Here is a 17,392-nt window from a genome sequence, read left to right as displayed (position 1 = left end):
AGCTCCTTATTAACCTCAATCCAGCAAAATTGATATAAATTCTATGAAAGTTCTTCTCGGCATTTGATGCAAAAGGCAGCAGCAGCACCACTTACTGCGGGCGGTCTCGAGGACACAGTGCAGCAAGCCCTTCGTGTGACAGCGGGCCTCGCTGCCTCGCGCCCTTTTACTGGCACCGATGCCTGCCTCGAAGGGTGAAGAGCTTGCTTCTCCCCGTAGTTTTTTGTTCATTAGGTACGCCCTGAAGTGTGTATTTGTTCACCGGGGTACTGGCGTTTAGCAGCTTTCTGCTCAGGTCACTGTGTGTGGTTGCAGCAGGCGACCCGCTGTGATTCCTGCAGCAGCGCCCTGTGTTCTGCCTGCGCCCTTTGTGGTGGCGCGCATCTCATTTCACCCGTGAAGGGCTGATGTCTGCCCCCGCCGCAAGATCCAGACACGCAGAGGGAGGTTCTGCAACTAGTCCCCGCGGGTGGGAGGGCCTTTGCCCAATACTCCCAAGGCCGCCTCAGCTCGGTCCAACGAAGACGCTTTTCAAGTACAAACAGCCACGCAATGCTGCTCTTCCGGACGCTGACTCCGTCTGGCGCGTACCGCCGACCTCTCCGGCCGCCCCAAAGGGACAGGGAAAGAGCGCCACATACACCTCGAGGCCCTCCCTCCAACGGGGAAACGCAGGAGCCTTCTGTACCCACCACCAACGTGGAGCAGACACCGCGCTGCTGCCTCCGAGATGCCCTGCTGTCCATGGGGCTGGAAGGTGCCCCTGCGCCTCAGGAGCTGCGGGCGCCTTCAGGCACTGGCAGGCGCGTGCGGTCTTGGGTGCTGCTGTTGTTGCTCCTCCATGTGCTGGACGGAATTTCAGTGGATGCTGCCGCAGCGTCGCCTTTCCAGAACGCAGGCCTTGAGGGGAATTCTCAAAGTTATGCAGCGGTCGCCTCAGCGCTCTCCTTGGGCAACAACGGCGATGCCCTCAATTGCCCGGCATCGCGTCTAACGACCCCGGTATCTCTCCGCATGATCTTCTATACAGGAATCTACTACGTATTCGTCCTTGTGTTGCTGTTGGGGTGGCTGCTGTGGAGGCGCACACTTTGGGGTTACTACCTAAGGAGGCAGTGCAAACAGGAGGCTCTACGGCGAGGGGCGGCATCTTCTGCAGCACGCACAGGGGGTGCGGGGGCCAGCACGAATGAGAGTGGATCGGAATCGGCGAGCGATCGCAATGCCAAAAGAGAGACGCCAAAAAAAGATTACGTGTGGGCCAGCCCGATTATTCAACATGGTGGTATGCTCTTTCAAGAGTACGGATACAAGCTGTCTCCCATGGGGTTCTTGGTGTATGGACTGGTTATTCTATCGATTGTTGTGTCGGTGCTGCTGCCCTTTTTCGCTGGATTTGCTGCGAACTCGGTGACGCCAGCGGATAAGCTCACCAGATACGTGCCGCTTTCCTTATACGAAGGGCTATCAGGGTCACCACTGAGCTCGGCGGAAGATGCAGCAGTTGTAGCAGCTAGTCCGCAGTGTATCACCCTCAGAGTCTACATTTTTTCTGGTTGCTTCATTTGGTGTCTGCTGTGGATGGTGGTCGTGCACATTTGGCGACAGGAGATCCGCCGGCTTGTTTATTCGCCCTGTGTACTCTCAAGGAGCACCCATATTCTTGTGGACAGGAAGCTGCAGAAGATTTTGCTGCGGCCTGAAAGGCGCCAAGAAGCGCCCATCAAGAGGAGCAACGGCACGACGGATATGGATTTCCTGAAGGACAGGGAAGACATTGGAGAGCCCCCACTAACCACAAATCTTACCTCTGTGTGCGAGTTGCCGCACGCTGCTGGCCGATATGCGGAGGCCTCCCGAGTGCGCATGGTCTACGATCCCATGAAGGGTTATTTCGTGCCTGCTGCTGCAATGTACGAGCGGCAAGCGAGGAAGGCGGCAGAGGCTTTAGCGGGATTTGGAGCAGAGGCGGACTCCCATGGAGGCCTTCAAGAAGATGCCGTTTCTGGCTGTCTTGAGAGCCTTTCGCGCAATCTTCTGGATCCCAAAGAGGTAGTAAAGCGGCGTTATGTGGATGGCGAGCTTGGGCTGTGGTGGACTGTGCGTCCCGTGTCAAGCCTCCTTGTTGCCTCTTTCCTGCAGGATGAGTTTTACCTCATTACTCTTATGGCCCTGTGGTATCAGGCGTTCGCTCTCAACAACCTGCAGGCGGTTATTCTTCTAGCGTTGCCCATCGTGGAGCTCACGTTTGGGGTCTGCTCTTTGCGGAGGGGAGAGAGGCAGCTCGAGCGCCTCATGGAACGAGAAGCCGAAAAATTAGAAAACCGAAGGATTCTTGTCCTCCGGCTCAAGGCAGAAGAGGCCGAAGGCGCTGCTGCTACTTTGGGGAAGGAGCCGCATGCCTCGGAGTCGGCGGAGAGAAAGAACCCGCTGCCCCCCCGCTTTGTTCTGACGAGAGCGCGTGCGAGCGAGGTGATCCCGGGTGACCTGCTGTTGCTGCAGGCAGGGGATGAGGCACCCTGCGATATGTTGTTGGTGCATGGTTCCCTCTCGTTAGATGAGTCGCATCTTACAGGGGAGACTGAGCCAGTCCTTAAGGTGCCCTTGGGGAACCCCTCTCCCCCAATGTCTATGGAGAGCGTGGATTCGGACTGGGGTTCAGCGAAAGTGGCGGAAGACGAAGTGCTCGACCCTTCCAATATTGCCAGCAGCGCCATCACGTGTGTGTATGCTGGATCGAAGATTGTTCACACGAGCTGCAGGAGTGACCTCGCGGCCACGATGTTTGAGCTCGATTCAGTTGGCGAAGGCGAGGCTCCGGCGGAGCCAATGGAAAAGGACGTCGAGGATCCTGTGTCTCTCCTTCTAGGGGACGATTGCTGCTGGGGGATGGCGGTGCGCACTCACGGGGAGACCATGCAGGGCCAGTTGCTTCGCCAGTTGCATCTGCCAACAGTCATTCGGTTCAAGTACCACGAACAGTTTCCCCTTGTCCTATTAGCCGTCATATTCTTTGCCTTCGCACTCATGGCTATACAGTCGCCTTTCACGAAGAATATAGTGGATGCCTTTCGATTTGCGATAGAAAAGCTTCTTAGAATGGTGCCCTTGTACCTCCCTGCCCTCTGGGGTATCTGCGCGAGTCTTAACGCCAAACGACTGGGGGCAGGCCGCTTTAGGACCAAGCAGCTGCCGTATCCTCAGACGTACAAAGCAGCAGCTGTCCTCCCCGGGTTGCTGCCCCTCGCAGCCAAGATTCGCGTTGTTTGCTTCGACAAAACAGGCACGCTAACGCAAAATGAACTCTGTCTTTTGGGAGCTCACCCCGTCTCTGGAGGGGCTTTCGAGCGCCTCGTCCGATATAAACCACAGGAAGAGGAGGCGGCGGAAGGCACCAAGAGCATCTTTGTCGACGAACAAGAGGAGACGGAGCAGCCTGTGACGCAGTACAATCGGGAACCTGTGGAAGGAACCCTTAGTGTTCCTCTGCGTCAGTGCCTGGCCTGTTGTAACGGCCTCCGTGTCACCGCACACGGGGTAGCCGCGTGGACTCGCAAGCAGCAGGCAGCCTTCAGAGAGCAAAGCGTTCTCACAGGAAAGGAGCTCGGGAAGATTTCCAGCATGACGCCCGCCCTCACTTATGCAGATCTGGAGGGAGGCTGTATCGAGAAGCAGGCCCTCGCGGTCAGCGGCTATCACTTTGTGGAAATCGCGTCTGCCAATCTGACAACAGCTAAGTTTCCTCGACTCTTAAGGGCCACCACTACATGGGCAGCTGAGCTTCAGAAGCAGCGGAACACGCGGCAGTTTGTTATCCCTCGCGATCATGCGCAAGAAGCCGAGGCGGAGCCTATGCTAGAGATCCTGCAGACATACGGGATCGATCAGATCACGGGGATGGTCACAGTTGTCGTGCGGGAATGCCGTGACACTGGAGGCTGCAAGGGGCAGAAGGGCTACATATACACGAAGGGGCGGTACGAGGAAGTTGCAAGGATATGTAGAGGTTCTACAGTGCCTTCAGACTATCTTTCGGCCGCGAAGCAGCACGTCAAGGCCGGAGTGTACGTTATGGGGGCAGCGTATAGGGAGTTGACACCGCAGGAGCTCGCTACACTTGACGAGCAAAGAGAGGCCCTTCCCCGTCGGCAATTAGAGAGTGACCTCGAGTGTCTTGGTCTCGTGCTGTTCAGAAACGAGCTTCGTACGGATGCCAAAGACGCTGTCGAAGAACTTTGTGCTGGAGGCATCCACTGTGTTATGCTCACGGGAGACAACCCCTACACGGCAATTGCAGTGGCGCGCCGTGCCAACCTTGTACGGCCGCGCAGGCAGGCGCAAGACACGCGTCAAGGAGGCTCGGAGGACGCAGCAGCAGAAGAAGAAGAAGAAGAAGACTTCAAGGAGGGGCCCCCCGTGCTGCTAGGAAACGCGACTGTGGAACCTGGAGAGCCTTCCCTTTCAGGGTTGGGGGAGTTTCACGGCGTCAAATGGACAGACGTGCGCACGGGCGAGGACATTGATCCTTGGAGAGTGTATTACACAAACGAATTCAAGGAGTTAGCACTGACCATGGCTGCTGCAAAAATTCTGATGATGGAGCCAGACAAGCAATCGGCGGATCATGTAGGAGACGCAGCAGACGACATCGAAGACCCTTGGCGACGGACACCCAGAGAAGAAGCTTTCAAAGAACACGCGGAGCGAGTTGCGCTGCTCTCTGAGCGACTCGATTGGCAGAGTGGCGTGCCCTCTCTCTTTGATCGCATCTTCTTCCGCATCCGCGTTTTTGCGCGCATGTCGCCCATGGGCAAGAAGCTGGTGATTCTTCACTACCAGAGAAGAGGCCTCACCACGTGCATGGTGGGAGACGGTAGCAATGACTCTCTGGCCATTCGGCAAGCGGACGTCGGGGTTGAAATGGGCCAGGTACAGCCCGCGCCCTTCTCTGCACCCTTCGCCATTTTCCACACTGGTGGCAAACCGACTTCGGAGGGTTCCACGGAATGCACTCATGGCAAGGACGGAGTAAGGGGCCTTGTGGATATCGTGCGAGTCGGCCGCTGCAGCCTCAGCACCGCCATGGCAATTTATAAACTGCACATATCGTATGGTTTGTTGGCAGCCACTGCCAGTCTGCTGATCGTGGTGGCCCAATACAGCGGCATGAACGCCATTGCAGGCCTCTTCCTGGATCTTGTCGTCTTACTTGGCCTCTCCTTCTCAATGCTGTTCTCTACCCCGACGAACGGTCCCCTGGCACCCAAATCGCCACCCTCCTCGCCCTTCGGGGCAGGAGTCATGACCTCTGTCCTCACGCTTGTCGCCGTTGACTTGGGCAGCTTAGCGCTGCTGCTCTACCTGTTCTATGGTCCGGGGGCGTTCCCTGAACCTTGCTACTGGGTGCAGTCCAGAATACACAGGGAACTGACTTCTAGTTCAGAGAAGAAAGAGCTTTCGTCGGTTCCGGAGACGCTCGACCCTCAGAAGACAGGCCTCTTTTTAGAGAGGGCGGCTGTGGTACGACAGAACCCTAGCGCGCCTTTGCAAGGAGGCCGTGAGACACCTCAGGGGAATTCAGAGCTCTCAGAGAATAGAGAGCGTGCAGTGCAGCGCGCGGGGGTAGTATCGCCCTCTCTCCTGCAGAACGACCTCTCACTGAGTGGTGGTGCCTCGTCACCTTCGGGGAAAACGGCCGAGGTTGAGGGAGAGCCCTCTTTCATGGACGTCGCAGCCTCTCTCTCTGAAGCCCTAAAGGCCCCTCTGGAGTCCATCTCGATGCCGCTCAAGCATGCGAATTCAGCCTTCCTTCCAGCAGAGCTCGACACCGCCAGGAGCCACTGGAGTCTCCCTGCATTTATGCATACTGACGTGGCCGTCGCAATAGGGGGAGGCAGCAGCGGCGGGGGGGCCCTGTATGCCCCCCCATACGACGCCTTGGAGAGGGGGAACGTTTGCAGCACTGATGGGCATACTGAGGCCGGGCTGGTTTTTATTTGGACTGGAATTTGCGTGCTGCACGCGGGAGTGCTATTTATTAGTGGCAACGTGTTCAGGAGGTCCGCGTGGCGCAACCGAGTATTGCTGCCATTTTCCCTTCTGTTATTTATCTTCTTTCTCTGCATTACGCTTCTCCCTCCGAACCCTTTCTCGTGCGTTTTCAACGTCAACTGCACCGTTGAAGCGTCTCAAGGGCTTCGAAACAGCGTGGCATTCCCCGCCGTCCAGGCTTTGGCCGGCGACTCCGCCTCGAGCATCCTACATGACGCTAGCGACGGGCCCCCCACTGTAGAGGCTGCAGCGAACAGGGCCGCAACGGAGCTTTCCTGGGAAGCTCGCTCGAATGGCTCCGACAGTGCCAGCACCCTGGTGCAGCGCCGAACGGCGGACCAGGATTTAGATCAGGAGCCATCGATCGTCGGAGGCGCGGAATACATGCGACAGGAAGAACAAAAAGTACATCATCTATGGACAGACGAGGAAGCCGCCATTCTCTGGAGATGGTTTGGTAAGATCATGCTCTGCGTCCTCTTGGGCGCTTGTCTTCTCAATACGCTGATACAACTTATCTGCCTTCACAAGGTCTCATTCACCGAGTGGTGGAGCGCATGCCGCTCACGCCAAAGGCGGGGAAACTCTGTGCCACTTTAATTCGCACGAATCTTCTAGTGCCCCGCCGTTGCGAAAGACCGAATGGCCGCCCACGTGGCGGTAACTCCACAGATCTCTCCTACGTATGCTTGAGGTTCAAAGGGGGCTCTTAGGAAGGGGAGCACTACGAGACTTGTTCGCTCCGAGCAGCACTCTCTTCCCCAAACCGCAAATCCGTAATTGCATCTCAAAGAAGATATGCCTACGCGGATGATGTGCAAGGTCTCTAAGTCCTCTTGTTATTTCTGCTCTAGTGCTACATTCCGCGTCATTCTTCCTCCTACCACTTCCGTGTGCCCCTTGCGAAAGCGACACGCAGTGAGAAATGCGCTCGGAAGGCTTTCTTCAAAGAGCTGAAGGCATCATCAAGCCACGCTAGCCGTACCCGAGGCCATCGCTGTTTAGGCGACAGTAGAATTAGGAAGAACCCCTGGGGTCCTACAGGCTGTCGCCACTGTCCACTATCTCCATGTAGCAAACACAATCTGAAATAGCTACAGCAGAAGGTAGGAGGTGGCCAGCAGAAAAACGATAGGACATTCGTAGATTTGAAGTATGAACTGGGAAAACGCGAGGCCGCGACACTAGAGTGCGTTGTACACATCAGCAAAAATCGAGGCATTGCGTAATGGCATTTGATAGTTCGCTCATCAAATAAAGTCATTTCTCTACTTGGTCGAATCCTAATTAGGGAAATTTGCTCCTAAGTTCAGTTTCACCATCTTCCTGTATGACCCCCAGGAACTCCCAGGCGCAGCGCTAGATGAAACCCTCCGAGTCTTGCTCTTCGCTCAACGGCTCTAGAGATTGCAAAAGCATTAGGCAAAGATTCGACTGGTTCGTGAGAGCAGTCAGGATGCACCGCCCTTCCTAGAGGCACCGCCTCCTTTCTTTCTGGCCGCTGTCTACATGATTGAGCCTTCAGCCCTTCCAAATGAGGGTTCACATGTGCTCCACAGTTCTACTGAGCAGCACGCAGAAATGTGCAGATGGCCACGCAGGGCGAAGGACGGTCAGCTCAATGTGCAGCGCAACACTGCTGCACACAGAGGAAGCCGTAGGTATCTTTTTGCAGCGGCTGGCGAGCAGGAGCGAAATCATAGACACTCCAGAATGAGCGGCCTCCGAGGGCATTGGCTGTTGGTGCAACACCCTCTGTGGCAGCCACTACAGCAGTAGCTATAACTTGTGCTGAAAAGGCTGCTGGGTCGGTGTTTCCGACAGAGCGAAAGCTGAGACACTCCACCATCCGAACCACTAAGTGCAGCCACCTACAGCGCCGGTGTACGTAGGTACAAGGAAGATTCCGTATTCGGACGCCGTCTTCTGAGCTCGACCTTATCGGGCCTCTTTCCTTTCTCGAGGTTGCCCGCTAGGCCTTGCTAAACCCCGTTAACAGAGTCTTCCGTTTATGCAGCGGCTGTAGCTGCTGTAACCAACATACTAGGTTCATACCATGCCGTCCAAAAATCCTTAATTTAAAAGGCGCTATAGACCTGTTCCTCCAGCGCTTCCACAACGAGGCGCAGCCGCAGATCTGACGCCAGCACCGCTACGAGCGAGAGCAGCTGCATCCACAGCACCCGGAGCCCCCGTAGCACATAGAGTTCGTGAGATATACCCTGGAAGCAAGGCTTATTCGCGGCGAAGCCAATGGACAGCTCCTGGGATGCCTCTCGCCAACTGCGGCTGATGCATAGAATACGGTCACAAAAGCTCGAAGCGCTTCAAAAGCAGCAGCAGTGGCGTGAGATCCAATGCAAAAACATGCGCCTACGTAAACTCTGCTGCGACGCTCGGGGAGGTGAGAGGTGAAGGGAAAAGGGTTTATTCCTCGCCGCGTCCAAAACAGCAAACTCAGACCTGGAGTTCGGCTCCATCCTTGCGTAGGCTTTTAGTTCTCAACTCCTCTCCCCTAAGCCGCGATGAACGGCTTCTAGGGATGCGCCCCTCGTAGGCTGGTCCGTCTAGGGCCCTCTCTGTATATAAAACCATAGCAGTTCGCAGGATTTCCCCCATCGTTATGGCTGGCTGCCTCGTGTGAGCTCTCCACAGCCACCCAACTCGGGCAGCCCTTGAGATGTGTGGCTTCAGACAAGAGGACCACTCGCACACCCATCAAGCGAAGACCACCGGAGTCGTTTGTGCGTGCGTACTCTCTGACTTCCTTACGTGCGCATGCCTTAGTTTTGCTAGCCCTAACCGTTTGCGACTTTATCCGCGCACTAACATTTGTTTCGCTGGCTATGTCTGTATATCCCCCAGTAAGACGCCCACTCCTTGATAGCTTTTAAACTCGAACAAACAGTTCAGCGCCCCTTCTCCCCAGAGGCCGCTTGTAAGGGCCGGGTGAAAGGGTGCACATCATGAGGCGACTCCCCATGCAGCACTATCACTAGGAAGCAGAGCACTACGGCCTTCTTCTCCGAAACGTGCTTCACAGGAAGGACATCTGAAATGTAGCAGCAACGCTAACCGCCTTCATAAAAAGCCTCCCCTTGTGATGACCCCACGCTTAAAGCCATACTTTCAGGTGGCACGCCACTCAGAGCCGTACAAAGGAAGCAGGGAGTCCGCTACTTCCTTTGTCAGCTACAATCAAACTCATTTGGCGCTGTAGATTGCATAGACGCATTCTTGTGCAGAGCCATGGAGAGCTTTCCAATGCAAAGTGTGGCCCCTCCCAAGCCCACTCCCCTCCCCATAGGCGCCCGTATCTTATAGGGACTTACCGTTGGATGGCTATAGAGCGCTGCTTGACGAGTAGAAAGCTTCAGCGACTGTAATACAGTCCGTGCGTTTGATGCGCAGTGCATCGGAGCTTTCTAAGGTAAGCATAGTTGTGGCTCTGCCACCAGTTTTTGATGCCTGCCTTCCACTCAAACCTCCATACATGGCACAAAGGGGGTGAATAAGGGCAGAACGACCAGAAATCGATTACAATCGCAGAGCTGTGCGCCCCCATCTTGCAGGCACAAGCAAGTGCCCCCGGCAGCCCCTAGCCTGCCATTCTGAAGGACTGGATCCATTGACACATAATGAGGCCGCGAATGAGAAAGCTAGTCCGTCAGAGTTCTGATGAGTGAAGAAATACGGCTCTGCGGGGTCGAGCCTGTGCCAATGTGCAATCGACACACCATGGAACCCTACGGAAAACCCGTTGCACACGAAGATCAGATGAGGGGTTTGCCCGAGGCATTTACATCGCAAAGCACCAAGGTAAAAATAAAACGCAAGGCAAGATGCAAGTCGTAGTAGTACTGGCCGTATCGAAAAATTCAGCTTCCTGGGGTTGCTCCGACGTGCACACCGCCCAGTCACCCTCCCCCATGCAGCATTCAGACATTGCAGAGGCAACGTTTACACGCGTATCAGCCTGAATCCACATTTTTAAAATGCCAGGGCACCTTTCGAAGCGCCCATAGCCCAGAAATCGTGCGCCTAGTGCGATCCAGCTTCAAGATATCATCAAGGCTTCCCGTCAAAAGCCTTGCCCACGTCTAATCCAGCACCAAGCGCAAACAGCCGATTCTGGGACGGATCTCACGGCTTACGTCACTGACAACACAACCCAAACTGCATGATTCTTACGTCTCGACTTAGCAGCTAACCGGCGTTGCCAACCTGTGAGGAGGAACCACTTGACCGCTACGGCTCCCATGAAAACTGGCCTAGGGGATACGAATTACAGGCCTCTGGCACGTCCTCCAATTAACAAATCCCTGAGATGTCTACATCTGCAACTGTAGTACAAACCCATGCGTCTGAAACCCTCTCCCCTCTAAACCTATTCCTTAAGTCCAGCACTACAACGCACATGAGGTGCGCACGAACACCACCGCATACTCCCACGTTTTCCCGCGTCTTTGAAAAACAAATACAGTGCTTGATGCTAATGTATGTCTGTCCAAGAGAGGGAGACACGGGCGATGTCTATATATACATATATAGATATCGCCAGACCAATTAATATACCCTCTGAACACTTCTATAGCCAGATACTATCACGGGGTCACTTCCCTCCGCCTGCCCTACTGATTGCTGCTCTCCTGCAAGAGACCATCGCCTACTCGCAGGATCACCCCTTTGTGCAGTTTCTTTCCGTTGCTATGATGCACGGCGCGTCATTCATCTCCGCTGACTTCCCCCTCACCCCTCCCCTCTACCTTGCCTTTGCACTCGCAACACATCGATACGGGGGGATGCACTCTAGTCGACCTCCTCCATCTTGGAAGCCTCATCGGCTGCTCCCTCGACCTCTTCCAGGGGGGGCAAATCGTCGTCCTTTGGATCCTCGTCCTCATCAATCGACAGTCCGAGCTTGATCATCCTGTGAATCCTTGCCGCGAACTGCGTGGGCTCCTCAAGGCTGAAGCCTGACGTAAGCAGCGCTGTGTCGTACAGCAGCCAAATGAGATCCTTGACTGTCTTGTCAGACTTGTCAACCGCAGCCTTGCTCTTGATTTCGGCCATGATGCTGTGGTGGCCGTTCACCTCCATCGTCTTCTTGCTAACCATGTAGCTCGTCATGCTGTTATCCCTAAGGGCTTGAGCCTTCATGATCCTCTCCATGTTCGCAGACCATCCGAACTCGGTCGTCACCAAAACGCAAGGCGAGTCAATGATCCTGTTGGACAGAACCACCTTGTCAACCTTGTCGTGCAAAACCTCCTTGATAAGCTTCAGCAAGGGATCGAAATCCGCCTTCAGCTCCTCGAATTTCTTCTTCTCTTCCTCAGACTCGTCAATCTCGAGGCCCTCCTTCGTGCAGCAGCGCAACTTGCGGTTGTCGAACTCCTTCAACTGCTGGACTGCATACTCGTCGATAGGCTCCGTCATGTACAACACCTCGTAGCCCTTCTTATTGAGTTTCTCCAGGAAGGGAGAGTTCGCCACGTTCTGACGAGACTCGCCGGTGATGTAATAAATATCCTTCTGACCCTCCTTCATGCGATCGACGTATTCCTTGAAGGAAACCATGTCTTCGCCAGACTTGCTGCTGTAGAAGCGCAGCAACTCCCCGATCTGAGCACACACAAACATCCACGATCGCGCTATAACAAACTGACCCTTTCGGTACATATGAAACTCCAAAAAACATGCAACAATGATACGGCATTGCTGAAACACGTGCAAAACGTGTACATTTCGAATATGCACATGAATATGTAGTGGCGTAATCAGCTTCTCCAAAAGCAAACATGCATCATGATGAATCCCGCTCATCAGATATGTGGGTAATATGGGCTTTCTTCCGCACAAACACTGCAGTTCAGAGGCAGTCTAGGCGTGGTGCATGTTCCCGATCATCAAAAGAGCATCCACCGCGAGGTGGGGAGACACATGTGCATGCAGCATAATCAAGAACCATGGAAAAAGAATAGTCTATGCTGTGCCGCGGTAAACGCAGCCCTCCCCCTAGCCTAGCAATAGCAAGTTAACCCTAAACACAAGGTCTAGAGTCTAGAGGAGAGCCTTAAGGACCGCGAGTCGCCATTTACACCGAAAGACTCGGGAGAAAAGACAACTGTGCTATACCAAGGAGTCTGGCCCTAACGAAGAGCGATCCGATGGGTTATGCAACGGAACCCGGTAGGGAATTTGCCTTGGACACTTCATGAATGTCGCGAGACACTTGCGACCGCATGCATTCAAGTCGACCATCAGACGGCTCCCCGATAGCCTTACCTTCGCTCTGTTCGCGCTGTCTTCGTGGATGCCAAGTTTGAGGTTCTTGGAGAACTGCTCGTAGAATTTCGCGTAGTCTTCCTTCTTCTCCTCGATTTCGGCGAACATCTCAAGGCACTTCTTGACCAGGTTCTTCCGGATGACCTTCAGGATCTTGTTCTGCTGCAGACTTTCACGAGAAATGTTGAGGGGAAGATCCTCGGAGTCAACAACACCCTTCACGAAGTTGAGCCACTCGGGGATGATATCCTCACAGTCGTCCATGATGAAGACGCGGCGTACGTACAGCTTGATGTTGTTCCTCTTCTTGCGGGCTTCAAAGAGGTCGAAAGGAGCTCTCTTCGGCACGAAGAGCAGAGCCTTGAACTCGAGTTGCCCCTCAACGCTGAAGTGCTTAACGGCCAAGTGCTCTTCCCAGTCATTGGAAAGAGACTTGTAGAAGGAAGCATACTCCTCTTCAGTGACTTCCTCGGGCTTGCGCATCCACAGTGGCTTCTGCTTGTTCAGCTGTTCCCACTCGCGAGTAACTTCCTTGACCTTCTTCGTCTTCTTGGCCTTCTCCTTCTTCTCGCCCTCCTCTTCGCCCTCCTTCTTCTCGCCCTCCTCTTCGCCTTCCTTCTTCTCCCCTTCCTTCTCCTCCTCCTTCTTGTCGCCCTCTTCGTCCTCAGACTCAGTCACTTCCTTCTCGTGCGTCTTTTCAACGGCGAGCTCGATGGGGAACGAGATGAACTCGGAGTGCTTCTTCACCAAGTCCTTCAGCCTCCGCTCCTCGAGGTACTCTCCTTGATCTTCCTTCAAGTGCAGGATGATCCTGGTGCCTCTGCCCAGAGGCTCATACTTGTCGTCCTTCTGAACGGTGAAGGAACCTCCGGCAGCAGACTCCCACACGTACTGCTCATCGTCGTTGTGCTTTGAAACAACTGTCACGCTATCCGCCACGAGGTATGCAGAGTAGAAACCGACACCAAATTGGCCAATCATAGAGATATCGCCTCCAGCCTGCAGCGCCTCCATGAAGGCCTTTGTGCCAGAACGCGCGATGGTACCCAAGTTGTTCACAAGCTCTGCCTTGGTCATACCAATACCGCTATCTTCGATCGTTAGGGTGTTGTTGGTCTTATCAGCGATCAGACGAATGTAGAGCTCCTGCTTAGATTTCAGCTTATCGGCATCGGTAATTGCCTCGTAGCGGATCTTATCCAATGCATCCGAGGCATTCGAGATAAGCTCTCTCAGGAAAATCTCCTTATTGCTGTAGAACGTGTTGATGATCAAGCCTAAGTAAACATGCACACGCCAAAGTAGTTAGACAGACATCTGATACGCCCCCAAGAGAGACTGCCAAAAAGTCTGTCGCGCTACGAGACAATAAGCGCGGGAAACGAGTGCAACATCCAAACAAACGGATCCCACAAGCACACGACGAATATACACAACAGCCAAGAATTCTGCCCTATGCCCCATTCTAGAGGAGCTTTAAAGCACAGACACCATAGCCCGACCACCCCAGGAACAAGCAGAAGGACCGACCCCGTGGAAAGCGCATAGGACGAAAAGCAAGATCGTGCGTAAAGCATTCCCTCAACTTGAGCACTTAGACGAGAAATACTAGTGTTAATTCACTTACTCATCAACTGCTGAATATCAGCGTTGAAGGCAAAGGTCTCCTTGTTCTCCATTTTGACGAATGGGGGTGTGAAGCAAGAAAAACAGGGGAGAAAGTACCCAAATAAACACGAGTGAGTGCAGGAAAGACAGCTTCCGGGGCCTGCGCCACAAGGAGCCGTAAACTGAGTTGAACGCGCGTTGAAATGCACAAAAGTGACGCCATGTAGTAGCCCCCGCTTCATCAAGTGCGGTGGGGTGCACCTGCGGTGTATGGACACCAGATGCAGCACCAGCCCACATGGTTCGCCGCTTCCCCGGCAGCCCCACCCCACTCTGTAGATTTCCCATGCGAAAGTTAATGTAAGGCGCCTGCTTCTACCAAAAATAATTAGCATGAACCGTACTTAGTCTCCTCTGTATCCACAGAATCCATAAATTTATGCATTTTGAGTATGAATTGAGGCTGCATGTATGCTGTGTCCCAATGCATGCTCCCGCCGAGGCAGCAGTTCGTGCAAAGGGGGGTTGTGCGCCCTACCTAATACTAGGTTTTGCGGCCTTCAGCACCCTATGTTAGTCGAATTTTGCCGAAACGCATCTGGGTAGCAATATTCTTAGGTCAGTAACAAGTCTTTCCTCTCGTAACTCATAAATGATTGCTGCACAGTGTGGCGCCGGCCGCGATTCTACCATTTCTGGTGTGCATATGCTCCTGCTACGCATCACTGGATGGAACTCCTCTATGACAAAAGCGCTAACACAAGGCGACATTCGTGAGAGCTCCAATTAACGGGTAGCCTAGTGGTGCCTGTCATTCCTTACGTGTATACACACCAAGACCTAACCGATGCCTTTCATGACATAGCTGCAATGCTCCGTCTAAGGTCTTCGTGGAGAGACACTTAACTCCATACAGCAAACAGATTGAATCCAACATAATATATTGTTTCCTAAATGAACTGCCGCCTTCCCTGCCCACTCCCCTCCGGAATGAGGGGAACCAGGAAGTCTAGGGTGCACACTGCTGCACCCCTTATGCACCGTGGCATATGCGCATCGCCCTTGACGGCAGCTAGTTGCACATGGCATTTAACGGGCATACATACAAAATTCCACCCTGTTGCACTGAGCAAAGTGTACATTAAAACAGTAAAGACATAAATGATTGGTGTATCGTTCCCATTTCTTACGCATCGCAGATGAATAAAATCAGTGTAGTAGAATGTATTTAAGTTTGGCTTACCCCGTCACACAAACGTCTGTATTTCAAGACACATGCTTTTCCGTTAGGTACCTTTAAGTGAAGACCACATGCGTGCAAGAAGGCGGAATCGTCCCCACCCTATTGAAACTCCCCTGGCAGGCAGAAATGCGCAAAATGTACGTATGGTACAAAGTAGGAAACAGTTACAAGGAATAAAATGAGATACAGCAAGAATACTAGGCAAAAAGCGAACGAGGGACAAATTTAACACGACCGCATCCGTATGCTGGCTCACCGTCTTGGGAGCGCTGAACGTTCGAGCTTCCTGCTACGAGACACCAGAATACAAATTTAAGATGTAGAAAAAAACTAGATACAAGGAAGTCCAACAGTGCCTCCGTTCTCGTAGAAGAATCTCTACGTGCAAATGCAGCCGGTGATGCAACATAGACGACTGCCAAAATCCCTTGAGTGGCAGGGCGAAGATGTACAGACACTACGCCTGAGGCTGTCGGTGCATAGACCTAAATGTCAACAACACCCCACCAAAAATAGCTGGAAACTTTTAAAGTGATACTTACACATGAAGGCAGCTATTTGAAGCAGAGCATGCGATGGGAGGGATATTACCAATAACCGCAAGGAATACTGTCCATGGCGACTACAATTGTCAATCAAACACAGCCGTAAATTCTCTCACAAGAAACAGAGCTTGCAACCGGTAGCCGGTCCCCCTCAAACTGTTACGGATGGCGGTTCACACCCCGCTTCACTGAAAGCTCCGGTGGAGTGGCTTCTCGGCACTGGATAATTTTAATTCCAGCGCTTCTACGGCTCCCTCTGGACCGTTCCCCTCCTCCGAAGTCACTTCCCTGCCGGCCGAAGTGTGCGGATGGTTTAATGAGCTTTGCACTATCTTAATTAATCCAGCATTGACAGTTGCGTATCACCTCCGTCCTTGAGAGATATCGATAGAGTACGAAAGAGCATTGTTTTGTGAGAAAACCACAAGTGGTCCGACGCACCTAGCTGCAAACTTATTGGTCTGGTTATCGTGTTGTGCAGACTATAAAGCCTCCGACCCAGTAGGGGCATATCTTCCAGGATCGAACACACACAGTCGACCATCGCTTGCCCTAAATCCGTGCTTGTGTCTCGAGCTTTGCCCAGAAAATCGCTTGCAATAGTCAGCTGCTTTCAGAATGCCTTCGTCGCAAACAATTGCTCTCCATTCCAGGTCACTAGGCCTAGGCCTAAATCAGAGAGAGACCCCTCAGTATAACCACGGGATACGGGAGACCACGGGTTACACCTGCGCACTGTTATTATTCTAATCCCAATCAATTAAGGGAGGAAATCAATCCAGGCATTTGGATTTTTGTGAGCAAGCAGTTGCAATTAGAGCACAAGGATATGGTTGGTGCGCCTTGTCTGTGCAGCTGCATCAGGGCGGTTCACAGTTATCATTGTGTGGTCAGGGCGTAAGCAGCTTACGCCGGCACTAGCGAAAATCGGATCCCAACCCGTGGTGGTGCTTTTGGGGATTCCGTCTAGCATCCGGGCGAGAGTTAAGAATAGCTATTTTTTTGAGCCTTTACACAGCTTTACTAAGGGAGTAAAACGGGGTAGTTGCGGGGTGTGGCAACAGGAACGTAGACGCTGTTCTGACCTTGAAGCTGCGCCAATCCAACAATTACGTCCTGAGTCATATTAGCTTTAAATTTTTCGGGAACCGGAAGGCCTTGAAAGAAGCCGGGTATAGGGAGACTTGGGAGCTTTAGCTGCTGACAACCTGAGCATACCAGTGCATAATTATCTGCCAGGAACGCTTCTGTGGCCACTAGAAGAACTGTCAGAGGCTTTCTATCGCATTGCAAATACAACTATCGGCCGAAAAGCTCGGTCACGTGCTATGTGCAGTCCCACAGTGCGAAGTAGTCTGAATGTACAAATGCTGGAGTCCAGCTTTGTTTTGAACCTCAGCAGGTCATCATCAACGTGATAGAGCCTCAGCCTTTTACCATTCTGGATTTTCACAGTAGTAGGGGCTGTAGGACATCAAAAGCATAACATTCACACAATTTCAATGTACACCGTTAAACAATCCTAGACACGGGCGGGTGCGCCACAGATCAGTGACTTGGAGGCGCACCGCGGGAGCCTGTCAGCGACCACGGTGGTGACGCCCCTAGTTGACTTCACTGTAAAGCCATAGTGCAGCAGGCGCCTACGCTGGTAAAC

The 17,392-nt window shown here is 53.3% G+C and overlaps 2 protein-coding genes across 2 annotated transcripts; one reads left to right on the top strand and one right to left on the bottom strand.

Annotated features, from left to right (window-relative positions):
* The first annotated feature begins 407 nt into the window (after positions 1–407).
* Positions 408–6,651, top strand: LOC34617732. Its single transcript, XM_026333930.1, has 2 exons — positions 408–783; positions 863–6,651. Exons 1-2 carry the CDS (start codon positions 408–410, stop codon positions 6,649–6,651), a joined length of 6,165 nt encoding a protein of 2,054 aa, XP_026189715.1.
* A 4,209-nt stretch (positions 6,652–10,860) lies between these two features.
* LOC34617734 (heat shock protein 90) lies at positions 10,861–14,018 on the bottom strand. Its single transcript, XM_022731091.1, has 3 exons — positions 13,967–14,018; positions 12,340–13,616; positions 10,861–11,676 (listed from the first exon to the last, which is right to left on the bottom strand). Exons 1-3 carry the CDS (start codon positions 14,016–14,018, stop codon positions 10,861–10,863), a joined length of 2,145 nt encoding a protein of 714 aa, XP_022589115.1.
* Positions 14,019–17,392: the final 3,374 nt, after the last annotated feature.

Source organism: Cyclospora cayetanensis, unplaced genomic scaffold (assembly GCF_002999335.1).
Source record: "Cyclospora cayetanensis isolate NF1_C8 unplaced genomic scaffold, CcayRef3 CcayRef3_contig_321, whole genome shotgun sequence".
Classification (NCBI taxonomy): domain Eukaryota; phylum Apicomplexa; class Conoidasida; order Eucoccidiorida; family Eimeriidae; genus Cyclospora; species Cyclospora cayetanensis.
Note: the sequence above shows the minus strand (reverse complement) of the source record. Positions and strands in the feature narration are given on the sequence as shown.

Coding starts and splice junctions, on each gene's coding strand:
- LOC34617734 (XM_022731091.1), bottom strand. CDS start 14,018: ATGGAGAACAAGGAGACCTTTGCCTTCAACGCTGATATTCAGCAGTTG. Junction 13,617..13,966: donor TGATATTCAGCAGTTGATGA/GTAAGTGAATTA, acceptor ATGTTTACTTAG/GCTTGATCATCAACACGTTC. Junction 11,677..12,339: donor ACAGCGCGAACAGAGCGAAG/GTAAGGCTATCG, acceptor GTGTGTGCTCAG/ATCGGGGAGTTGCTGCGCTT.
- LOC34617732 (XM_026333930.1), top strand. CDS start 408: ATGTCTGCCCCCGCCGCAAGATCCAGACACGCAGAGGGAGGTTCTGCA. Junction 784..862: donor CTGCGCCTCAGGAGCTGCGG/GCGCCTTCAGGC, acceptor ACGGAATTTCAG/TGGATGCTGCCGCAGCGTCG.